Genomic DNA, 24,864 nt, shown 5'->3' with positions numbered 1-24,864 from the left:
CAGCTCTACAAATCACAAATCTTTGGCGGCAGAGACCAAGTTTTTGAAATTATGAAACTACCAAGATGATTCTGATAATCAGTCAGGCTTAGAATATAAGCCATTCAAATGGTACTTTTTTTTTTTTTTAAAGATTTTACTTATTTATTCATGAGACACACAGAGAGAGAGAGAGAGAGAGAGAGAGAGGCAGAGACACAGGCAGAGGGAGAAGCAGGTTCCCTGCAGGGAGCCCCATATGGGACTCGATCCCAGGATCCCGGGATCACGCCCTGAAGCAAAGGCAGATGCTCAACCACTGAGCCACCCAGGCGTCCCTCAAATGGTACTTAATGCCTCATATTAAAGTGTACATATGAGAATAGATCTTTATTCCCTAACTAGAAGAGCATATTAGCTATTACGTTTTGTTTTTCCTACAGTTCTTAACTCAGAAAAGGTACCAAATATTTTTGATGAGGATCATGCAGAAGCATAATTCCAATTATCTATTACTTGTTAACCAGTGTGAAGGTGTTTTGAAAAATATATTTAACATAACAGAATTACGAGGTAATTAAAAATGACCACTTTCAATACATGAAGGCCTAAATAACAAAAAGTGCCAAAAATAATTTTTTTTTTTCTTAAAGGGCAAGTGGTTAAGTCCAAACCTAAGACTATAGGACTTATGGATGAGTCAGACTTTCATAGCCTACAGGAATGAACAAAAGCAGCATCTAGAGTAAAATAAAGTTTGTGGCTAACAGATTCCAAAGAAGCCCCATTTTATTACAGGGAGCATACAAATTCCTTCCCTTATAAGGAAAAGTACTGTTCCCCTTCTCCGGCGTGACAGATGTGCCTCTTCTAGTTTCCAGCTTTCTCTTTTACCGGTACTTTCCATGTCGATTAAAGTGTTTATAGAGGTAGCTGATGCGTTTGTTAAGTTTGTGCAGATCATCAAGGAACATTCTATTTCCAACCATTTTCTTCTTTCGGATACAACGTTGTAATTCATTCCCCTTCCAGCCTCGAAGCCATCTGGGGCCCTTGATCAGTTCTTTGGGGTGCATTTTAAAGTCTCCTGTGTAATATAAGAGAATGAATTAGTTCTAAGACCAGAGAGAACCCAGCTTCAATCCCCTAAGCCTTTAGCAGAGTTGCTTTTCCTGAGCTACACCTATAAACAAGACATGTTACACCATCAGATCAAGAGCATAGACTCTGGAGCTAGGCTGTTTGGGGCTCAAATTCTGGCACTGCCATTTACGAGCTTTGGGAAAATCACATTACTTCTCTGTGCCTCAGTTTCCTTGCCTGTTAAGGTGAAAAAATTATTATAAGGATTAAGTGAGTTAATGAGTGTAGAGCACTCAGAACACTGCACACAACCTAAATGGACATGTAGGTGTCTGCTCTTACTATTGAGCAGGATACCATTCCTACACAGCTGAAAAGTCGTTACACCACAGCTGCCATTCTGAAATTCTGTAGCAGGGGGTCGGGTCTTACCCAGGATCCCGATGTTGTCATACACCCCAAACATGGCCCTCTTCTCGTTCCAACGATCAACCACTTTGGGAGGAGGGAGGGTGACCCTTACATGGAACATTCTAGGAATACCTAGGGATGGAGAAGAAAAGGAATGGCTATGAGCCGCTTCTGACAAGCAGTTCTCGGGGCGTCTTTAATACATCAGCCACTTACCCAGAGAGAAGCTTCTGCAGGCCAGGGGCACCTGGCCCCATAGGACCCTTCCTATCCCCAAAGAGAGGCTCCCTGTCATTGCTCTCGTCTCTCCCTCTCCCCTTTGCACACCGCACAAGCCTAAGAGTAGCTTTGCTCGTGGCCTTCAAGGAGCTGACGGGGACCTTCCACACGGGCGACACACGACGCTAAGTGGAGGCAGCCATCTTGGGCCTCACACCGCCTTGGCCCCGCCTTCCCCATCCATAGCCCCGCCCCCCGGGTTCCGTTGTACGGAGGCCTTGACATCCTCCCGGCCCACCCCGCCCAGGCGTTTCCGGTTCGCCTGCAGAAATCATGGAACGCCGGAGGGGCTGAGGACTCGTCTCGTCGTTGCCTGGGACGCCTCAAAACTGAATTTCAAGAAAATTTACCCTTTCCTGGAGCGTCCCTCAACTGTGAGGAAGATGAAGGTGCGGACCTTGGAACCCCGAGCTCCTTTTTTCTGTGCCTCACAGCAGTTTTGCGCTGAGGCTGCTCTTATTACCCCTTTTATACAGGGGAGGAAATCTGAGGCTCAGAGAGTGAAGTGGCCTGCTGGACGTCACATAGCAGAGGAGATGGCGGAACGTGGATGAGAGCCTCAGCCTCCCAACTCCCAGCTTGGACTTGCCTCCAGTACTGGGGGACGTGGGGGGAGCGACTCGAGTGGGTCCCTAGCCCAGGGCACTACCACTTCCCAGCTAGGGGCGCCGCAGGAGTAGGCGGCGGGGAGACGAGGAGGCGGGTACTGGGTCTAGGCCCCGCCCTTCCGGCGGCTTCCGGCATGTGATTGGCCGGTCTGTGCAGGGAGTGTCGCGATTGGCCTCCTAGCGGCCGTTGAGATTTGAACTCCACGTTTGTGGCTTTGCCCGCGCGGCGCCTGGTTCGGAGGCGGGCTTTTGCTTCCGCCTGCCGGGGATTGGCTCGTTTCTTTGCCCGCTGGAGTGCTGCCATGCTGATTGGTGCATCTTGTGCACTCGGTGTTTTTTCCTTCTTTTCGTCCTCGCAACCCGAGTCGGAGGAGCGGCGGGCGAACTCTTGAGGTGTGGTGTTAATGGGCTGGGGGAATGAAAGGCCAGGAATGTTGGGTGCGGGGCAGGATGTCGCGGTATTAATTCGGGTATGAGAGGCGAAGAGGTTGCAGGCGTGTGTATTCTTGGGGTAAGATGCCGTAGAAACAGATCCGCAACGGAATATGGGCAAATCGCTTAACCTTTCTTAGTTTCAATTTCCTCATCTGTAAATTGGGTTATATTTTGATGCATTCCTTGAGATTGGCATTCGGAGAACTAGATCAGATCTGTATTTAGATAGCCTAACAAGAACGTGACACGGTAAACAAATGTTACATGTTGATACTCTCCCCATTCTGGGGCCGGAACACCCAGTAGCCTATGTTGGCCCACTGTCCTGGCCTCGGGTGAGACATTTTCTCAGTATTTAAGCTTTGTCCATAAAAACAGAAATAATAATGCTAACGTGATGCATTGATATGCCACCTTACAACTCTTTAAACATTTTCATACCCTTTGACTCATTTGATCCTCAGAGCAACTTTGTAAAATAATCAGAGATTAGTAACTCGTTTTGCAGATGAGGTTCATAGGGTTAAGTGACATGACCAAATGACAGAGTCACAACTAGAATTAGCTTCTAGTTCAGGGTTGATCTCACATCCTCTAAGATAACGTTACTAGCCTGAAATAAGTTTAATATAAGCATCGTATATTGGAGAGGGGAGGATAAAAAGACAGGCCTTACTTACAGACCCTGACCTGTTTGCTGTTTGGTTTCCAGCCCTGTGAGTCAGTGGAAGAAAGATGTCGCCCCAACTGTATGAGTTCCATCTACCCATATCCCCAGAGGAGTTGTTGAAAAGTGGAAGAGTGAACCAATATGTTGTGCAAGAGATATTGTCGATCAAACATCTTCCATCACAGCTCAGAGGTAAGACTCCATAGCTGCTACTGTGCCTAGCACCTCAAAACAACCGTCTTACATGTAATTATATCGTCTCTCTGTTCCACCACACCACTAAGCTCCATGAGGGCAAAGAACTTGTCTTTCCTAGTCAATTTTTTCCTAGCATTGCTTGGGATGTATTACATGGGAAGTATACATACACATTGACCTCATTTTCTCCATTATTCAATAAACAGTCTTGATGTATGTGGCTACTCTTTGGACAAAAACTTAGTTTTGATCTTTACCTCTTACCGTATGCCAAAATTATGTTCTGGTAGATTTAAAAGTTATAGGAGAGGGTAGCTTTCTCAGAATGTATGGGACTTGCTTGACCTGTATCAGGTAATATTTTTTAAAAGTCTAGATCTCTTGTTTCCAAGAGTATGCAATAATGGGGGGGGGAACATGTACAGCTGCAACACTGAACAGCATATGTACAATGCAGTTATCCCTTGAAACCTACAGATGAACAAGCAATTTATACATTATCAACAAGATCCCATAATGTCACTATACTTATTGGAAGTGGTCTTGTGTCGGTTAGGTTGTTTTGGAGAGGTACATAAAGTAGAGATTAAGACTTAGGAGCCAAGCTATCTCAGTTTGAATCTTGGCTCTACCACTTTGACCTTGGACAAGTTACTTATTCTCTTGGTGCCTCAGTTTCCTCATCTGTAAGATAGGGATAATTGCCTACTTAATTTGTTAACTCCTACAAGAAGTGTTGGTTAATACATCAGCTAGAATTTAACTCCGTCTTATCTCTTCTCTGCCTTCCCATCATGGTTGCTAAATGGCAGCTCCTAGCTCTGATTTCCAAAGGTAGAAAGGGTGATTTTTTTTAATCTTTTAAAAGATTTTTTCTTTTCTTCTTTCATTTTATCTTTTCTTCTTTCTTTTTTTAAAGCTTTATCAGAAGCCTCCCAATCAGAGTTAGCCAAAATTGATTTTGCCTGTTTCCCTAACTATTTACTGGTAAGGGAAATGGAATCACCTAGATTGTCTAAATTGATCAAGATTATTGGGGCACCTGGGTGGCTCAGTTGGATGTCTGTCTGCTTTTGGCTCAGGTCATGATACTGGACTCCCAGGATTGAGCCCCACATCACGCTCCCTGCTCAGCAGGGAGTTTCCTTTTGCCCTCACCTTCTCCCCATCCCTGCTCACTCACACTCTCTCAAATAAATAAATGAAACCTTAAAAAAAAAAAAAAAAAGATAGTTATCTAGGAGCCTCCCCAAACCTAGACGTATCACCATTTGGTAAGCAAAGAAGGCAGAGTATGGAAGTCAACGGGTAGGTGGCTAGCCAACAGTATCCACTATGGAGGAGAGATAGACTGTTCTCTCCATACTGTATTGATATGTGCATCACCAATTGCCTAGGCTGCCCACTGTAGCAAATTGTTCTTTGGGTATTATAATGCATCATTTTTTTAAATTTTCTTTTTTTCTTTAAGATTTTATTTATTCATGAGAGACACAGGCAGAGGGAGAAGCAGATTCCCTGCAAGGAGCCTGATGTGGGACTCGATCCTGGATCCCGGGATCACACCCTGAGCCAAAGGGAGACACTCAACTTCTGAGCCACCCAGGCATCCCATAATGCATTATTTTTTAAATAGATAATCACTCTCTTTAAAGAGTTCTTTTTATAATAATTTCATTGCTTTTGGTGTTTAGAATCCTAATTATAAGTTCTACAAGATCAAATTGTTTAATTTATTGAAAAAGTATTTACTAACAATATACTGTGTGCCAAGCACTATTCTGGGTACTGGATATACAACTGTAAACAAGACAGACAGGTTGACAGTTTTTTCTCAAGGTTCTCAACAAGGAATAAATAAATACGAGATATATCAGATGGTTGCAAGTGCCAGGGAGAAAAATAAGCAAGATAAGATACAGTGTGGTGGGTAGGAACTACATTTTATGTTGGACGATCAGAGAAGGCTTGCTGATAGGTGACATTTGAGCAGAGGCCTTAGAAGCAAGGAAGTGAACTATGCCAATTCTCATAGGCATTCTAAACAGAAAGAAAAGCCAGTGCCATGTCTCTGAGGTGGGAAAATGTGAATATGATTGGAGTGGAATAAGCTAGGGAAAGGGAGATCAGGTGAGAAGTGGTACAGATTCTCCTAGAGTTGTGCTCCTCAAAGTGTGGTCTTCAGACTAGCAACATTAGAATCATGATTTAGGAACTACTGGAAATCCAAGACCCAACCCAGAACTACTGAATCAGAAAATCCATTTTTTAAGACGATCCCCAGGTAATTCGGATGCACATTTAAGTTGGAGGAGCACTAATCTAGAGCCTCGTAGGTCATAGTAAAGATACAGCGTCAGTGTAAGTTTGAAAGCCATTGGGCTTTGAGCCCAGGAGTAACACGGTCTGACATTTTAAAAGTATCACTAGTCTGTGGAACAGAGTATGAAGGCCAAGGGAAGAACAGGGAGACCAATGGAGAGGCTAATACAGCAGTACCAGTTAGCGTGCTTGGAGTAATAGCAGTGGAGGTAATCTGAAAAGTTAGGTACTGAACAGATAGATGTTGAAAGGAGAGCAAACAGGATTGTTGATGGATTGAATTTTAGGGTTAAAGAAAGAAGACTAGCATGATGACAAGGCTTGTGGAAGAATGGAGCTGCCATTAACTGAAATGGAGTAGAATATGAGAGGAGCAGGTTTAGTCAGTCTGTTGGTTGTAAAATTGTGGAGTTCAGGGGCACAATGTGATGAGAAACAGGATATTTGCATAGCTTCAAAGTATCCCCCCACAAGATACTTAATTACTGCAAAGCAGAAAATAGTAACTTACACTAGAGATACCTGGCAAACACTACCAAGTGGTCAAAGTTAACATAGTAATAAGGCAATGATACCATGTACTCCTTGGTATGATGCATTGAAAGAATCCAGCATCCCTTCTACAGTTATGTTGCCAAAAATGCATAACCTCATGAGAAAATAGCAAACAAACGCAGACCAAAGAACATTCTACAGAATAACTGACTAGCACATTTCAAAAGTGTCAAAATTGTGAAAGACAAAGACAGAAGAATAAAGTGACATGACAGCTACATGCATTGTGGGACCCTGGATGGGATCCTGGACCAGGAAAAGGACAAATAGAACAACCAACAAAATTCAAATAAAGTCTGTAGATTCATTAATGGCATTCAGTTAATGTTAATTTCTTCATTTAGAATAGATTCTTGAGTGGTGGTTATATAAGATGTTAACATTATCAGAGTGAAAAGTGTAAGAACTTTGTATGGTTTTTGCCACTTTTGTAATTTCAAAATTAAAAAAAAAAAATAGGTCCTCACTATTAACTACACTGGACAAGTCACACAACCAGTCTGAGACTTCATTGCTTTTTCCGTAAAATAGGCATAATACCATCTGCTTTATCTAACTCACAGATGTCATGAAACTCAAGTGAGGCTTTCATTATAAAACATGACAAATGTAAGATATTATAATAGGTTACATCGAAATGAGTTCTTTTGGTGGTTCAACCAATAAAAGTAATTAACTCGGTTTTCTGCCATCAATAGAATTTACCAAAAAGGCCTCTCCCCTCCATATTAATTAGTTTCTTTCATCTTTATAGCATTTCAGGCTGCCTTCCGAGCTCAGGGGTCCCTGGCTATGCTGGAACACTTTGATACAATCTACAGCATTCTACAGTAAGTATAAAGCACCTAGCTGCTACTTTAAGAACCAGTGGCTAGTTACCCTAACTTTGCATGTTAGTCCTGAAATTCCAAATTATAGATGCACTGACAAATGTTCTGGGTGCTGAGATCCCTACTAATGAGCATTGACCCCAACTTAACACCACATTCATTCGAGCAATTTCACAGATATATTTAAGTATTAGATTCTTCAGGTTTGATCTGATTTAGAATGGGATCTGCAGTTTCCTGTCTTAACCCCCACACTTTCTTTCCCTCGTAGTCACTTTCGAAGTATAGATCCTGGCCTCCAGGAAGATACTCTGGAATTCCTGATAAAAGGTATCTGTGGGTCAGGGGTTAGGTGATGGAAGGTGTTTGTCATTGTTTGTTTACTCCTGTATTTTGTCAGCCATGTGATGATATCAAGGCTGTGGTGATTCAGTTGGTTTGGCTAAGCCTGGGGACCTTTGACCTATTAAGGTCTGTAATCTTGGTGGGCAATACAGAGTTATGTGTGTTCGCTGTAAGGGCAGACCAACAAGAAATATTTCCTACTTTTGAACTACCTCTCTTTAATAAGAGGGTTCTTCCAGTTGCCAGAGAGAAACTAGGGTAGCTGGAGTGAGAGAGTGGGGACAGGGCATGTTCAGGGTAAAGAGATCAGGGGTCCCAAAGGATTTAGCTTGTGTTGTGGCCACTGAGAGATGAAACACAGATCTTTGGTAATCTGATGGCTGCAAATGCAAAAGGTCTTTTGAAGTTGGGGTGTGTGAGGAAAGTGAATGAAGCTGACTCCAGATTCTGCCCCTTGTAGTGGTATCCCGTCATTCCCAGGAACTTCCCGCTATCCTGGATGATGCAGCTTTGAGTGTGTCAGACAGGAGTGCCCACCTAAATGCTCTCAAAATGAACTGCTATGCTCTGATACGCCTCTTGGAATCCTTTGAGACCATGAGCAGCCAGACAAGCCTCAGGGACCTGGACCTTGGGAAGGTAATTGGTGGTTTCTGGCTTACTTAATATGGGGCCTAGAAAGGTAGGGAAATGGAAAGAAGGGAATCCAACAGTTCTGGCAATCTTTTCTGTCCTTACTTAGGGTTTATGGGGAAGTATTCAAAAGTATCACAGCATATCCTTCCCTGACAAGAACCTCCTCTATATTTTAGAGCTTGTAATACGTCTTCTGTGTTAGTTTCTACATCGTCTCAACACTGGATAGTTTAGGCACTCGGACTAGCAGATCTTAATCTGCTTTTGTTTCCTTATATTTCCCTAAATATATGATCCTTTTCTAGGGGAAGAAAGCCCGGGCCAAAACAGCCCATGGCTTTGACTGGGAAGAAGAGAGACAACCAATTCTTCAGCTTCTAACACAGCTGCTCCAGTTGGATATTCGTCACCTGTGGAACCACTCAATAATTGAAGAGGAATTTGTCAGGTGGGTGGTTAAGATGCCTATGGGTTAGTGAGCTGTGACGAACAAGGGCTTTGTTGCCAGACATCTTTCTGAATACTTCATTTCATGCCGCACTTCTATATGTAACACATAGAAGTATACTCATAACACTGAGTTGTTAGGAAGTAAATAATAAATGTAAGAAACTACCGTGAATTTTTCATCTTTAATCCCATTAGTCATTCATGACACAGACTTTACTGAGTGTCTCCTGAGCACATGGCTGGTATGTATGGCAGGCACTGGAAACAAAAGTTTCTACTCTCTTAGAGTTTATAGAGCAGAAAATGATTTTTTAAATAAGTAAAATATATGGTGTGTTTTATAGTTTATTATTGTGGAGAACAGTGGGGGGGATTGGAGAGTTTGATGGAAGAGTTGTGGTCTTAAATCAGCTATCCTAGCAAGACCTCTTTAAGTGGTGACATTTGAGCAAAGATCAAGAAGAAGTCCGGTGAGCCATGAGAGGGTCTGGAGGAATAGGAAAGTCAAGGAATAAAACCATAGGTACAAAGAGCCCGAGGAGGGCATGTATCTGGCATGTACAGGACAGGGAATAGCAGTGAGGCCGGGGCAGCCACACAGTGAGAGGGACACGCTATGAAGTCCCAGAGGTGGTGCAGAGCCAAGTGTGTAGACCCTTGGCTGTTGTGGTGATTTTGGCATTTTCTCAGCGTGAGCTGGGGCCGCTCAAGGATTCTGAGCAGAGCAGTGAGGTGATCTGACTTGAATTTTAATGGGATCATCAAGCTCTGGTTACTGTTAGGTTACTATGAAGGGAAAGGAAGAAAGCGGGAGACCAGTTAGGGGGCTGTTGCAGTGACTTGGGCAAGAGATGGTGGGAGCTTCAACCCAAGAATGGCAGTGGAGATGAAGGGATGTGCATGGATCCTGTACCTGTTTCCCAGAGGTAGAGCTTACAGGATGAGCTCACAGATGTGTGTGAGATTTGAGGGAGAGTGCAGTCAAGGATGACTCCCCCAGGGTATGTGCATGAGGATTTGGAAGAACAGAGTTGCCAATAATTGAAATACAGGCAAGGCTGTGAGGCATGTTTTGGGGTCGGGTGGGGGGAATGGGACGGGGGATGGACAATTAGAAGTTCTGGGATTTTTGTTTTGTTTTGTTAAAGATTTTATTTATTCATTCATGGGGGGGAGGGGCAGAAACATAGGTAGAGGGAGAAGCAGGTTCCATGTAGGGAGCCCAATGTGGGACTTGATCCTGGGACTCCCGGATCATGCCCTGAGCTGAAGGCAGATGCTCAACCACTAAGCCACCCAGGCATCCCAGAAGTTCTGTTTTGGATACAAAGTTTGAGGTGCTTACCAGACAACCTAGCAATGTTATCTGACTCTGATGTTGAGTGTACAAATCTGGAGCGCAGGAGGGAGGTCAGCTAAGGTACTCATTTGGGAATACAGTGTATTTATATAAATGCTATCTATGGCCCCAAGACTGAATGAGATTACTAAATCAGTAAGTGTAGCTAGAGGAGAGCAGAAATCCCTATCCCTCCCTGGGGAAGGGAGTCTGGCATGTGGCCAGAAGAGGTGTTTCCAGGAGAAAGGCATGATCAGCTACATCCCATGCAGCTGAATGGTTGATCAGATAAGGACTGTGAGAAATCTTTGGTTTGGGGGATCCCTGGGTGGTTCAGCGGTTTAGCACCTGCCTTCAGCCCAGGGTGTGATCCTGGAGTCCCAAGATCGAGTCCCACATCGGGCTCCCTGCATGGAGCCTGCTTCTCCCTCTGCGAGTATCTCTGCCTCTCTCTCTCTCTCTCTGTCTCTCCTGAATAAATAAAATCTCTAAAAAGAGAGAGAGAGAGAGGGAGAGGTCTTTGGTTACTTTCTTCTACCTTTTATCATCTATTTGGGTTCTGCGTAGGCATCATAACTGTTGAAAGTTGGTCATCTTGAAGATCAGAACATCTATCTAGGGTCAGCAGAGCAAAGCAACTTGGTGTAGAAGATGAGCAATAGAATGAAGAAAGCTAGAAGCCCCTGACTTTGGGGGCAGGTGAGGGAGAATGAATGATGCAGGGCCTGAACAGAATGGAATCCATATAGCTGACTTCACATCTCCTTCCCTTCCTTTCTTAGTTTGGTTACAGGCTGCTGCTACCGCCTCCTGGAGAACCCCACCATTAGTCACCAGAAGAACCGCCCCACCCGGGAAGCCATAACACGCCTGCTCGGTGTCGCCTTGACACGTTATAACCATATGCTCAGTAAGTTAGCCCTCTGCTTTGCCCCATATTTTCCATTTTGCCTATAATTTTTCTCACATTTAGTATGTCCACAGGTGCCAGTGTGAAAATCATCCAGTTGCTGCAGCACTTTGAACACCTGGCATCCGTACTGGTGGCGGCTGTGAGTCTGTGGGCAACTGATTATGGAATGAAGAGCATAGTGGGAGAGATCGTAAGGTGACTCTTCTCTGAGTTTCTGATTCTCCCCTCCCTCGGGGAAGACACAGAAAGGTGGGAAGTATTTTCTCTGTGCACTCTAGATTTCTTCAGATGTTAGATAGCAGTCTTACCTTCCCTTACTAGGAAGTGAATTAACTTGCTGTGGCTGTGTTTTCTTCCCTGTGTAGAGAGATTGGACAAAAGTGTCCCCAGGAGCTGAGTCGGGACCCTGTGGGGACAAAGGGCTTTGCAGCCTTCCTGACAGAACTAGCAGAACGCATCCCGGCCATCCTGATGTCCAGCATGTGCATTTTGCTGGATTATCTGGATGGAGAGGTACGTGCCCCCTGGGAATCTCCAGTTCGTCTGGGGATTTTAAGTACATTGCTATAAGGCTGTTCTTTAGAACAAGAAGATGGCTTTCCCATGAAGTCAAGGTATCTAAGCATAACTCTTGACAGTTTCTTCCTACAGAGAAGCAGATAAAGTTCATTGACTAAAGAGCCACTTATTAATCCCCATTTCAGTATCAATTGGTTTTATCCCGGTCTGGTGGGGGGTTGGCAGTTCCACACCTTAGGTCTAGTGAGAGTCACTCAGCTGTGATTCTGAGTCCCTTCCGTTCCTCAGGATGAAGCCCCTTCCGTTCTTCCTACCACCTGGCTCGCCTGCACTCTCCAAACAATGCCGCCTCTCAATTCTTTCTGCCTGGCTGCCTCCCAAACTGATGCAGGGCACTCGTAGGTGAATGTCAAAGACAAAAACAGACCACTCAGTCATCTAATTCACTTGAACTTCTTGTGCAAGACCCCATTCTCTGGCTCCTGGCTTGGCAGAAGCCCCAATCCCTATTCACCAAATTCTGCAGTGGACTTGCTTGGCACCCTGGGGGCTGACTTGTGCTTCATGTCTCACTCTTTGTCAGTAAAATGTGAGAAGGGGAGTGGAAGGGAAGGGGGTGAGGGGGTGTTTTATTAGTAAAGATCAAAGGCTTTGAGGCCTCCCAACGAAAGGTAGAAATGAACACTTTTCAAATGTGCATATATGTGATGAGCCTTATGGGGGAAAATTGTTTGGGCCTCTTGTTTATTTTGTCTCTATATTCTCTGAGCAGACGAGGCCCCTTCCAGTGATCTCAGGGGTAAACCTAAGTAGCTGACCTGAAAAAGTCACAGTTAAGCAAGCTTACCCTTCACTGAGGGCCTTGCCACTTCTTTGTGCCTGGACACGCCCAAGAGATTGGGGGAAGGAGAATTAGGATTGGAGTGTGGAGCCTCAGACTCTTTTTATTGCTCTCCCTTAGAATTACATGATGCGCAATGCTGTGCTGGCAGCTATGGCAGAGATGGTCCTGCAGGTTCTGAATGGTGATCAACTGGAAGAAGCGGCCCGAGACACCAGAGACCAGTTCTTGGACACCTTGCAAGCCCATGGCCATGACGTCAACTCCTTTGTGCGGAGCCGTGTTCTGCAACTCTTCACCCGAATTGTGCAGCAGAAGGTGAATAACTTTACACATGATAAACACATACAGTACTCTGGAAAAAGGAATCCAGTATCCCATAGAAGACTCTGGAATTCACATTGTTACTACCAGTAATAAAGGTTTTCCTCTATCAAGGACAAGGAAGCCTGGCTCCATTTAAACCTGGCTCCATACTATGTCTTAACCACTTAGAAGAGACTATTTTATATCCCATAGAAAAGTTCCTTTAGAATGAGTGGGTTGGGCAGCCCTGGTGGCTCAGCGGTTTAGCGCCACCTTCAGTCCAGGGCATGATCCCAGAGACCCTGGATCGAGTCCCACGTCAGGCTCCCTGCATGAAGCCTGCTTCTCCCTCTGCCTGTGTCTCCGCCTCTCTCTCTCTCTCTCTCTCTCTCTCTCTATGAATAAATAATTTTTTTAAAAAAATCTTAATAAATAGATAGTGGGTTGCTCACATAGAGTGTACTGCTCTATGTACAGTGTAAAGTGTAGATAGGGTGTAGATAGAGTGTAGATCACCTTTAGCAGAATGGATGGTGTGGGGTGTGAGCTCGTCCTTCTCTTTGTACCCCCTGCAGGCTCTCCCATTGACACGTTTCCAAGCAGTGGTGGCCCTAGCAGTGGGTCGTCTGGCAGACAAGTCAGTACTAGTATGTAAAAATGCCATTCAGCTCCTGGCCAGTTTTCTTGCCAACAATCCCTTTTCCTGCAAGGTAAGTAAGCTTGATCTACCCCAAAGAGAAGGAATTAAATGGAAACGGGGATCAAATTCTGTGACCTAGTGACTCTGATACTCATTTGACCCTGGTAGCTTAGTGATACTGACCTCGCTGGACCACTGAAGAAGGAGACACAGAAATTACAAGAGATGAGGGCCCAGAGACAAGCTGCAGCTGTTTGTAAGTAGTTCCTGCTCACCCTAGCCATTTCTGCTTCCTGCTGTCAGAAAGTCCAAAGAAAGGGTCTAAGTGAAACTTTCTCATTCAGCCACAGTGCTGGACCCAGAGGAGGAGTGGGAAGCCATGCTGCCAGAGTTGAAGTCTACTCTGCAGCAGCTGCTAAAGCTTCCCCAGGAAGAAGAGGAGATTCCTGAGGCAATTGCTAATACAGAGACTGCTGAAGGTGTGAAAACACGCATCCGTCAGTTGCTTGCCAAAGCTAGTTACAAGTATGTGAAAGGTTCTAAGAAACTTCACAAACAACTAGTTGTAAATAATGTTATATATGCAAATGTTCTCCATTTGAAAAAGAAAGTCTGAGTATAATTCAAGTTGTATAATCTCAAGTAAGTTGTTTAAACTTCCTGAGCCTCAGTTTCATTGTAAAATAGAAATGGTTGAGGGGTACCTGGGTGTTCAGTGGGTGGACCCTCTTGATCTCGGGGTCATGAGTTCAAGCTTCACGCTGGGTATAGAGATTAGTTAAAAATAAAATCTTTTTTTAAAAAATTAGTACATTGCATGATACAAAATTTAAAATTATAAAAAGGACATGTATTGTAAAGTCCTTTCCAGACCTATTTCCTAGCCACTTAGTGCCTCTTTCCACAAGGAAGCAACATTCTGAGTTTATTGCACATTCTTCCAGAGATAACAGACAAGTTAAACGTGTTCTTTTCCTCCCCTTATTACACAAATGATAGAATATTCTACCCTCTGGTCTACCACCTTGCTTTTTTTCACTGAACCATGTATTGTGTGTTTTTAATATATATGCCTAATAAATAGCTGCCTCATTATTTTTTATGGCTACATCGAATCCCATTGTATGGATATACCATAAATTAACCAGTTATTGAACTCTTATTTTTCACAAACTTTGACTTAGCAAAGTTTTCAAGCAGATGTTTGCCACAAGATTTGAAAAGCCTTATTTGAGTGTTTTGAAGACTGTGTAGTAAAACATTGTCAATTTAGAAGTGGGAAAAGTGTTTTTTTGAGCTCTGCCTTTAATAGGTGTTTCTCAACTTTGTAAGCATGAGAAGTGTTCCTTTTCTTTGGGGCAGTAGGTCTAGCTTCTCTATGGAACCATGAGGTAGGCTCCCTTATAGAAGACTGCAGTGACACTCTTGTCAGTCCTGAGTTGGTGACAGGTGGATGTTCTGACAGGCAGGTCATCGTTCTCACTCAGGAAGCCATAGGCCACTTCCAGGAGTCTGAACCATTTAGTCACATGGACCCAGAAGTGTCAGAGGAGACCAGGTTCCTGAATCTTCTGGAGACTATTTTCAAAGGTAATTCCTTTTCCTTTATCAGCTAGCAAACAAAACATTTCTACTAGTATTTATGTGCCATTAACTTCATGCTAGATGCTGATCTGGCTAACAGAACCCAGTGCTGAAGAAATCCAGAGAGCTGTCAGAGCTCTACTCTGGAACAGAAGCAGCCCAAAAGCCTAAGATTGATAGTCATTTGGTGGAGGGAAAGGGTGTTTCTAAACCATAGAGGACTTTAGGAGTCTTTTTTGAGAAATGAACCAAGATATCTTTTTTTTTTTTTTTTTAAGATTTTATTTATTTATTCATGAGACACAGAGAGAGGGGCAGAGACATAGGCAGAGGGTGAAGCAGGCTCCCCACAGGGAACTCGATGCAGGACTCGATCCCAGATCCTGGGATCACACCCTGAGCCAAAGGCAGACGCTCAACCACTAAGCTACCCAGGTGCCCCTAACCAAGATACTTTAGAGTAGGTTCTAAATGTAGAACTTCCCACTGTGGAAAGAAATGTCCAGGGATGTTACAGGTGTTGGGTAGCCCTCAAGGAATAACCATCCTATAACTGTCTAACTCCTAGGCCCAGTAGCTTCCACACAGGAGAATACCCAGGGGCCTGCAGGGAACACGGGCCTAAAACAGCCAGACTGTAAAGATAAGCCCTGTGTGTCAGAGCCTATGAAATCCAGGGACAATGATGAACTGGTAAAGCAGGAGATGCTGGTGCAGTATCTGCAGGACGCCTATAGCTTCTCTCTGAAGATCACAGAGGCCATTGGCATCATCAGCAAGATGATGTATGAAAATACAACAACAGGTATGCCAGCATCCCTCTCTGTAAGGACTGGGTCTTGGGGTTGGGAAAACCAGTCTTGTCCATATTTTAATGGTAATTATCTGCTCTTTAAAAAGGCAAGGATTCTTTTTTATTTTTTATTTTGTTGGGATTCTTTATTTCTTTTGGCTGTGTATATCCCCATGGAGCATACACATTTTAACACACAGTTCATGATAAGGCCATCAGGAGTTGACTTTCTCAGGGAGAGTGAGGAAAGCTTCCACTTGCGTGTTGCTACACTAAGAAAGGTTCTGTCTTTAAGTATTAGGAGAATTTGGCCAAGCAATGGGTGATATTTGTATCTATCCTCTCAGTGGTACAGGAGGTGATTGAATTCTTTGTGATGGTGTTCCAATTTGGGGTACCTCAGGCCCTGTTTGGGGTGCGCCGCATGCTGCCTCTCATCTGGTCTAAGGAGCCTGGTGTCCGGGAAGCTGTGCTTAATGCTTACCGCCAACTTTACCTCAACCCCAAAGGGGACTCCGCCAGGTATATGTGGTACTTTTTGGCCTTTGCCAACTTCTCTGAGGTCAGCTTCTCATAGGACTGCACTCTTTTAGGAGTCTGCAGTCTCCTAAAAGAAGGGTGGGGATGTGGGGGCATCCTTCTAGAGGAGTTCTGAAATCATCAGACATAGATCTGTAATGGGATTCAGTGGAGCTCAGACTTCCAGTCAAACCCATCCTACATAGTTATCCGACGTTGTAGTGGGATACCCCTAATAACCTGTTTGTGGGTTCACACTTAGCAGTTTTTAATGACCTCTGCTCTCTGCTATTCCCACAGAGCCAAGGCCCAGGCTTTGATTCAAAATCTCTCTTCGCTGCTAGTGGATGCCTCAGTTGGGACCATCCAGTGTCTTGAGGAAATTGTAAGTCTCCTACTTTCTTTCTATTTTGTTTGTTTTGTTTTGTTTTTGGCTTATTTAGTTATTTAAATAATCTCTACACCTAGCGTGGGGCTCAAACCCCTAACACCCCAAGATCAAGTATCATACATTCCTCTGACTGTGCCCGCCAGGCATCCCCTTACTTCTTCTTTCTTTATTCATTCAATAAGTATTACTGTGTGTTCAGCAATTTATTCAGCCCTACAAAGTATAAGATTATTTTCAAGTTCCAACATTTTAAAGGAACCAACAATATAGTGGGTAGCCAAAAAACATACGTTTATAGAACGAGGTGGCACATCAGTGCCAGAAAAAGTGGCCTAAGTAATGGTTATAGCAGGAATGGTAATGTAATAACACTTATTATATATATGCCAGGCCTGTCCTCAGCAGTTTGCTCGTAGGAGCTTGCATCATGCTTATACAACCCTCTGAAGTGATGCTGCTAATGTACATTTTACGGTGACAGGTCCTGAGTCTCTGAGAGGTTAAGGTACTTGGCTAATGACAGCTGGTTTGTGGGAGAGACACAGGCAATATGAGCTCCGGAAAACATACTCTTACCTTGTATGTTTCTCTGAGGAGAACAGTGGGAGGACTTAAGCAGGGTCTTGATGAGCAGGATACAGAGAATTAGAGAAAGGAGGGAGCCAAGAAAGAGCACAAAAAGTTGCAGAGTGAAGATTGTGTTCTGGCTGGAAATTGTTACCTGCAAAAGATAAAGTGGGAGTGTAGATTGGAACGGAATTGAAAGGTCCCTGAATGCCTTTCACAAGTCCAGGACTTTCAGTTTGCCAGCATTTTAGTGAGGCCCATGTGCTTTGAAGCATTTGGATTGTGGAGCCTGAAGGCGGAAGTGGTGCTGACCACCAGCATCCACTAGGTGGAGCATTCCTGCCAGCCACCTTTTCTCTTCTCTGGGGCAAAGAAGAGCCCCGTGGCAGCCACTGGCCTGAAGTCTTCGGGGCTAGGAGGCTAGCTCACGGTCCCCGAGCTCCTACTGTAGGCAAAGAAGAGCTGTTTCTAAAAGATGAGCTGAGGTATGGCATGATGAAGTAGGTGTTGGGAAGACTGGTCCAATAGGAACATACAGGTTGGTGGAGAGGAGGCTGCTGTCAAGTGTGCAGTGGTGAGGGGCTGGCCTTGGAGGAAAAGCTATGGAATTGCACTTAATGGAAGATGGATTTTAAAGAGTAGGTGGGACAAAGTGAGGAAACGTTGACTATGAAGTTTCAAGCATATGAGACTAAGAGTGTTGGTATTCTGGGCAAAATGAAAAGGCAAGGGAGGATGCAGCCTTCCATTTTAGACATGTTGCATTGTTGTAACAGCAACAAAACCTACTAGAAATCTCCAAAATGTGGTCAGAGCCACGGATCCACACATAACAAGGTCACTCTGAAAATGTCATCTTATTTTATTTTTTTTATTTTTTTTTTTTTATTTATTTATGATAGTCACCCAGAGAGAGAGAGAGAGAGAGGCAGAGACACAGGCAGAGGGAGAAGCAGGCTCCATGCACCGGGAGCCCGACGGTGGGATTCGATCCCGGGTCTCCAGGATCGCGCCCTGGGCCAAAGGCAGGCGCCAAACCGCTGCGCCACCCAGGGTTCCCGAAAATGTCATCTTAAATGCAGTTTTGAGGGCATGAGGATGGAAAAGTGACAGAGATGGAAGCCCCTCCCCAGACTCCTCCTCCTTCCTTTTCCGTGCCTAAGCATTGCTTTTACCCACCTCGGGTTCTCAGTGCTCTCTTCAGAGAAGTGGAACAAGGATCAGGCGAATTGTTATTTCCTGGCTTGAGCCTTTTTTTTTTTTCTCTCTTCAGCTCTGTGAGTTTGTGCAGAAGGATGAACTGAAGCCAGCAGTGACCCAGGTGCTGTGGGAGCGGGCAACCCAGAAGGTCCCCTGCTCTCCTCTGGAGCGCTGTTCCTCTGTCATGCTTCTTGGGATGATGGCACGGTAAGGCTCGGGTCCAGACAGGCAGTAGGAATAAGAGGCGGAGGGAGGGCTCTGAGAAGGCTCCCTTCCCTTCGGTACCGGCAGTCAGGCCCACAGCTGTACCAGGTAGTAGTTGGCTACCTAAATGAAAAGTAAAACAGTGCAAGTACCAGTCCCCCCTACCCCTACCCCCCACCCTGCCCAACAGAAATAATGGGATTCGGTACAGGGAGAGGGATTCTGAGGGCCAGCCCTGTAGAGCCTCTTCTGTAGTGCTCCAGGGCTCTCAAAGCCTCGCACAGAGTGCTTGCTGTTACCTACCCCACTGGGCATTATTCCCTACAGAGTGCTGTCCCCGACTAGCTTTAACTCTGTGGCTTCCTTCTCCTAGAGGAAAACCAGAAATTGTGGGAAGCAACTTAGACACACTGGTGAACATAGGGCTGGATGAGAAGTTTCCACAAGACTACCGGCTGGCCCAGCAGGTGTGCCATGCCATCGCCAACCTCTCTGACAGGAGAAAGGTATGGGGGATCTCCAAACCAAGGAGAGTGGGGTTCCTCTTAACCACTCTCAACACATAGGCACATTTTGTCTTTGCTGTTCTCAACAGCCTTCTCTGAGCAAACGGCACCCTCCCTTCCGGCTGCCTCAGGAACATAGGCTATTTGAGCGACTGCGGGAGGTGATCACAAGAGGTGAGTTATCATGAAGGCCTTGGGTAGAATCGAGTCCTTTGGCTGCAATGAGTGACTTCTCCCTTCTTCTCTGCAGGCTTTGTCCACCCAGACCCACTCTGGATCCCATTTAAAGAGGTGGCAGTGACCCTCATTTACCAACTGGCAGAGGGCCCCGACGTGATCTGTGCCCAGATACTGCAGGGCTGTGCAAAACAGGCCCTGGAGAATTTGGGAGAGAAGAGCACCACCCAGGAGGGCCCGAGTAAGTAGACAAAGAGGGTCCTCAGTGGGGAGCAGCCAGACTCTACTGCTTTCCTTGTCAGGCCAGCAGCCACTGCCAATACTACTTTTTATACCAGCCCCTGCCCCACCCCAGACCATACTCTCACTGTTGTCACTTAGGTTGGGCCAGTTGCTTCTACCATTCCCTTGTCCCTATCTCTTACTTCTTTGCTAGTCTGTGTACAGCACACAAACAAGAAGAAGATCTATCAAAATAGGGTGCAGGGCCCTGTGAGACTTGATTCTGTCTTTTTCTCCCGGCTATCCCCCTCCCCTCCTCCAGAGGACACCCCTGTGCTCCCCACTTTCCTACTGATGAACCTACTGTCTTTGGCTGGAGATGTGGCTCTGCAGCAGCTGGTACATTTGGAACAGGCAGTGAGTGGAGAGCTTTGTCGGCGCCGGGTTCTTCAGGAGGAACAGGAGCAGAAGACTAAGGACCCAAAGGAGAAGGTGAATGAAGTGCCTGGGCATTTGGGTTTCTCTGTCAACCATTGCCCAGATTTGTTTCATGACCATGGGTCATTCACATTTCCTCTTGGGGATCTGTGCTTTTCTACCAATAAATGAAAGAAGGAAGACACTCTGCTCCCTGCTGCTATTACTCTAGGAAAGATTAGTGAGAACAAAGATGGAGCAGGCCGTACACTATCACCCAGGAAGGAAGGTTTTAGGGAAACACAGAGTACTGTGTTAGGGGCCTTGGCCTGCAGTACAGGCTGCCCCCCCGGAGGTGCTGTTTATGAGGATGAGCACTCACTTGCCCCCCCTTTCCCATCAGCCCTGGGCACTGGGCCTGCCGCCTGATGGGGACCTTGTGTTCTCCACTAGAGGCAGTGATGCCTTGCAGACCAATAAGCCTCACAGCAGTGGAATAAGGTCTGACCTCTGTGACCTTGAACCATTGTCCACGTGATCCATCTATTGACTGTATACAGGACATGACATGCTTCTCTGAGGATGAGTTCAGAGATGGAGGAATATGCTTTGGCAACTTGAAAATAAATGCCATTTGTTCAGTTTCGAACTTGCCAATTCAGATTTGGCAACATGAAAACAAAATGACAAAGACCTAGTTCTTTTCCTGTTTAATTCAGGAGTCCTCCCTCTTCACAGACACATTTGACAGTCGTAGGAGTACTTTTGCAGCACTTGCCTTTCCCCAGATGCATTCCTGCAAAATGCATTCTAGTCAACAACACTGTCCCAGATAAGCTGTGACATCTGGTTTCTTATCCCACCAGAACACCAGCTCCGAGACCACCATGGAGGAGGAGATGGGGCTGGCGGGCGCCACTGCTGATGACACAGAGGCAGAGCTCATCCGCGGCATCTGCGAGAAGGAGCTATTAGATGGTAAGACTTGCTGAGGGGTCTGCTCCCTGGCCCATGTAACATGTCCCAAACCTAGAGCCGTTCTTCTGACAGGCAAACAGGTCCTGGCTGCCTTTGTTCCGCTTTTACTCAAAGTCTGCAACAACCCTGGCCTCTACAGTAACCCTGAGCTCTCTGCAGCAGCTTCACTTGCCCTGGGCAAGTTCTGCATGATCAGGTAAGCCCTGGGGCGGTAGTCCCTTCTCTGAGAGGATGGGGATTGGACGGTCTCCCTGATGACCCTCTTCTGGCCCCTAGTGCCACTTTCTGTGACTCCCAGCTTCGTCTGCTGTTCACAATGCTGGAAAAGTCCTCACTCCCCATTGTCCGGTCTAACCTCATGATTGCTACTGGGGATCTGGCCATCCGCTTCCCCAACCTGGTGGACCCCTGGACACCTCATCTGTATGCTCGGTAGGAGATCCCTCATGACACTTTAGCAGGCCTCACCAGCTCTGGGATGCTGTAATCTGGCAAGTATGAGAGTCACTAAAACTGTATTTGTCTGGTCTTTAGCATTACTTGGAACATCTGCTTGATACTTGGCCTGTACAGGCCATGGCTTTGTATGGCCCCAAAAGGATTGGAGCCTCAATCCCAAGCCTTGACTGCAAGCTTGGCCTCTTTCCCTGGTCCCAGCTTTCTAACTGCTTCTAGACTGTCACATTAAGAAGGGGTAATAGAGGGACACTGACTGGCTCAGTCAGTAGAGCAGAAGGCTCTTGACCTTGGGGTCATGAGTTCAAGCCCCACATTGGGGATAGAATTTACTTTAAAAAAAAAAGAAGAAGAAGAAGAAGAAAGGGTAATAGATTCCCCCCAAGGGCCTTTCCTGCCAGTGATTTAAGATTTCATCCCCAGGCTCCGGGACCCAGCACAGCAAGTGCGGAGAACAGCGGGACTGGTGATGACGCACCTGATTCTAAAGGACATGGTGAAGGTAAAGGGGCAGGTGAGCGAGATGGCTGTGCTGCTCATTGACCCCGTGCCTCAGATCACTGCTCTGGCCAAGAACTTCTTCAATGAGCTTTCCCACAAGGTGAGAGGCAGTGAGGAAGCTGAGGGCTCGCTGCTCAGGAAATAGGCACACCACCATCTCTATAACGTGACACTCTCTGTCTCAGGGCAACGCGATCTATAACCTCCTTCCAGATATCATCAGCCGCCTGTCAGACCCCGAGGGAGGGGTGGAGGAAGAGCCTTTCCACATCATCATGAAGTATGGTTCCCCGGGCCCAGAAGCACACTTTTCATGGAGTAGATGCTTAGGAAAGAGACGGATCTATACTTGAATTCTGGCTCTGCTCCTTAGCCGTATGGCCTCCAGCAATAACTTAACCTCTCTGTGCGTGTTCCTCCTCTAAAGGATGAGGCCTGTGAGACTTGTCCCTTAGTTCCTGAGCAAGTTCAGTACAAGAAAGTTGCTAACATGGTGGTAGGCATAGTAGTCCTCACTACATGGCAGTGCTTTTGTTATAAATTCCCATTCTCAGTGAAAATTTCTCGGGGGCGTGGGGTGGACCTATTGCTGATAGCATACGAAGAGGGCAGGAGGAATGTTGAGGCAGGCCTAGGCCATGGCCAAGGGGATTTTCTCCCTCGGCCAGGAGGATGGCAGCAGGTTGGTGCCCAGGGAGGGACGGGGTTGTGTCAGGGACAGGTCGGAGCTGGCCCTGGGAGGTCACACGTCTCCCCTTCCTCAGGCAGCTGCTCTCCTACATCACCAAGGACAAGCAGACTGAGAGCCTGGTGGAGAAGCTGTGTCAGCGCTTCCGCACAGCCAGGTACTGCCTTCCCCCGTGGCGCCCCGCAGCCGTTGGAGCCTCCAAGGCCCAGGCAGGATGGGCCTTTACTCCTGCATCCCGCTGCTTCCTACAAGCCTTTGCCATCTGCAGGACTGAGCGGCAGTACCGGGACCTGGCCTACTGTGTGTCACAGCTGCCGCTCACCGAGCGAGGCCTCCGCAAGATGCTGGACAACTTTGACTGCTTTGGGGATAAACTGTCAGATGAGTCCATCTTTGGTGATTTTTTGTCGGTCGTGGGCAAGCTGCGGCGTGGAGCCAAGCCTGAGGGCAAGGTGAGTATGGTCCGGCCCTAGCAAAGACACCCGCGTCTGTGCTGCCCGGGCCTGCCTCACCTGCCCCAGGCTGCACTGTAGCCAAGTCACCAGCATGACCTGAGACCAGGTCTTTCTGTCTTCAATTCCTGTTTCTTTTTCTCTTTTTAAAATTGAACTTTATTTTTTAGAGCACTTTTAGGTTCAAAAGCAAAATTGAGTGGAAGGCATAGAGTTCCTCATATGTCCCCTGCCCCCACACACACACAGCCTCCCCCACAATCAATATCCCCCACCAAAGTGGCACATTTGCTGCAATCGATGAATCTGTGTTGACACATCATTATCACCCAAAGTCCATAGTTTACCTTAGGGGTCACTCTTGGTGTGCATTCTGTGAGTTTGGACAAGTGTGTCGTGGCCTACGTCCATCATTATAGTATCATATAGTATGGTTTCACTGCCAGAGAAGTGTCTGTGCTCCCCCACTCTCTGGACCCCAAGCCCCCAGCTACCACTGATCTTTTTTACTGTTGCCACAGTTTTGCCTTTTCCAGAACATCCTATACCTGAGTCAGGCAGAATGTACACCTCTCAGCTTGGCCTCTCTCTGTGTTCTGCATCTTAGTTTTTACTGTGTCTTTTCATGGACTTCTTTTTCATCATAGAAATAACTGTTTCCAGGGGCGCCTGGGTGGCTCAGTGGTTAAGCATCTGTCTTGGCTCAGGTCGTGATCCTGGGGTCCCGGGATCGAGTCCCGCATTGGGTGCCCCGCATGGAGCCTGCTTCTCCCTCTGCCTGTGTCTCTGCCTCTCTGTGTCTCTCATGAATAAATAAAATCTTTTTAAAAATCTTAAAATCTTAAGAAATCTTAAAAAAAAAAAAAAAAGATTTTAAAATCTTAAAAACAAAAAACTGTTTCCAGGCCTATTCTTCATCTCTTCTTCCCTTTCAGGCTATAATCGATGAATTTGAGCAGAAGCTTCGGGTCTGCCACACCAGAGGGTTGGATGCAGTAGAAGACCTGGAGGTTGGCCAATGGGGTAGCCAGAGAGCCCCATCCACCAAGAAACCCTCCACTGGTATGTGAGGCAGCCCCACGGGTGGAGAGACCAGGCCTCCTCTCAGAGGTTCCTTTTTTTGGGACTGGTGTCTGCCTTTTCTAGTTTCAAAGCGGCACCAGCATCTGGCTTCTGCAGCCTCATCAGATGGTGACTTTGTCACCCCCAAGTCCTGCCGTACTGCCCGTCGGCATCCAAATACCCAACAGCGAGTTTTCAAAAAGAAACCCAGAATTGTCTTCTCAAGTGATGAGTCCAGCGAGGAAGGTATGCTGCTCCCGGCCTTGGCCCAGAGGGAGCACAACTTGGGCGGTGAGGCTGGTTCCGATGGGGCCCTGCTGTGTAGATGGTCTTCACCCCCGCCCCCAGGTGTCCTCCCCTCACGCAGTTTGGGTTTGATTTCTGCGGTGTGGTCTGGGGCCATCCCACTGTTCTCTGAGATCTGTTTTTCACCATCTTTGTGACTCAGCTTTTTCTTATTTCTCCAATCCTCTGAGTAGAGCTTTCGGCAGAGATGACAGAAGAGGAGACACCCAAGAAGACCACACCCATCCGCCGAGCACCTCTGCGAAGGCACAGGCCCTAAGAGGTCATCCTCCCTGTCCCCGTCCCTGCTGTGCAGGGTGTCTTGTGGGGGTGACCTTGAAGTCTGTTGCTCCTGTAAAACACTTGTTTGCCTGTCTTCCTTTCTTTTTTTAAAGTATGGTTCTTCAACTAGCCTAACTGAGCAGGATTGAGCTGCTTTCACTGGATTGTGTCTGCCACAATTATTCCTAGTGAATAAATGTTTTTATATGTTTTTATTCTTC

At 46.2% G+C, this 24,864-nt stretch overlaps 2 protein-coding genes, 1 long non-coding RNA gene and 1 other non-coding gene across 7 annotated transcripts; 2 read left to right on the top strand and 2 right to left on the bottom strand.

The window, feature by feature from the left end:
• Positions 1-750: 750 nt before the first annotated feature.
• MRPL51 (mitochondrial ribosomal protein L51) lies at positions 751-1,941 on the bottom strand. The gene is made up of 3 exons (XM_077871322.1): positions 1,690-1,941; positions 1,495-1,605; positions 751-1,066 (listed from the first exon to the last, which is right to left on the bottom strand). The coding sequence occupies exons 1-3, from the start codon at positions 1,766-1,768 to the stop codon at positions 870-872; spliced, it is 387 nt and encodes a 128-aa protein (XP_077727448.1). The 5' UTR covers positions 1,769-1,941; the 3' UTR covers positions 751-869.
• Positions 1,942-1,985: 44 nt separating this feature from the next.
• Positions 1,986-24,858, top strand: NCAPD2 (non-SMC condensin I complex subunit D2). 4 transcript variants are annotated; one of them, XM_077871288.1, is made up of 33 exons: positions 1,986-2,141; positions 2,229-2,753; positions 3,508-3,657; positions 7,295-7,370; positions 7,642-7,700; positions 8,176-8,354; positions 8,657-8,799; positions 10,923-11,050; positions 11,125-11,248; positions 11,419-11,566; positions 12,534-12,731; positions 13,295-13,429; positions 13,528-13,615; positions 13,704-13,884; positions 14,825-14,949; positions 15,512-15,748; positions 16,084-16,258; positions 16,556-16,640; positions 18,487-18,620; positions 18,991-19,123; positions 19,213-19,297; positions 19,374-19,541; positions 19,845-20,014; positions 20,806-20,917; positions 20,990-21,113; positions 21,194-21,349; positions 21,797-21,974; positions 22,060-22,154; positions 22,639-22,719; positions 22,831-23,014; positions 23,950-24,076; positions 24,161-24,322; positions 24,556-24,858. In XM_077871288.1, the coding sequence occupies exons 3-33, from the start codon at positions 3,531-3,533 to the stop codon at positions 24,639-24,641; spliced, it is 4,203 nt and encodes a 1,400-aa protein (XP_077727414.1). In that variant the 5' UTR covers positions 1,986-2,141; positions 2,229-2,753; positions 3,508-3,530; the 3' UTR covers positions 24,642-24,858. The 4 variants fall into 4 exon arrangements, with proteins under 4 accessions (XP_077727414.1, XP_077727416.1, XP_077727415.1 ...); XM_077871290.1 differs by lacking the exon at positions 2,229-2,753 and having other exon boundaries at positions 1,991-2,141; XM_077871289.1 differs by having other exon boundaries at positions 2,007-2,753.
• On the top strand, positions 7,770-8,097 carry LOC144297752 (small nucleolar RNA U85). The gene has a single exon (XR_013364629.1). It is a non-coding gene; the product is annotated as a small nucleolar RNA U85 (small nucleolar RNA).
• On the bottom strand, positions 15,638-19,640 carry LOC144297353 (uncharacterized). Its single transcript, XR_013364385.1, has 2 exons — positions 18,393-19,640; positions 15,638-17,367 (listed from the first exon to the last, which is right to left on the bottom strand). It is a non-coding gene; the product is annotated as an uncharacterized LOC144297353 (long non-coding RNA).
• Positions 24,859-24,864: the final 6 nt, after the last annotated feature.

This window comes from Canis aureus, chromosome 25 (genome assembly GCF_053574225.1).
Source record: "Canis aureus isolate CA01 chromosome 25, VMU_Caureus_v.1.0, whole genome shotgun sequence".
NCBI classification, from domain to species: Eukaryota; Metazoa; Chordata; class Mammalia; order Carnivora; family Canidae; genus Canis; species Canis aureus.
Note: the sequence above shows the minus strand (reverse complement) of the source record. Positions and strands in the feature narration are given on the sequence as shown.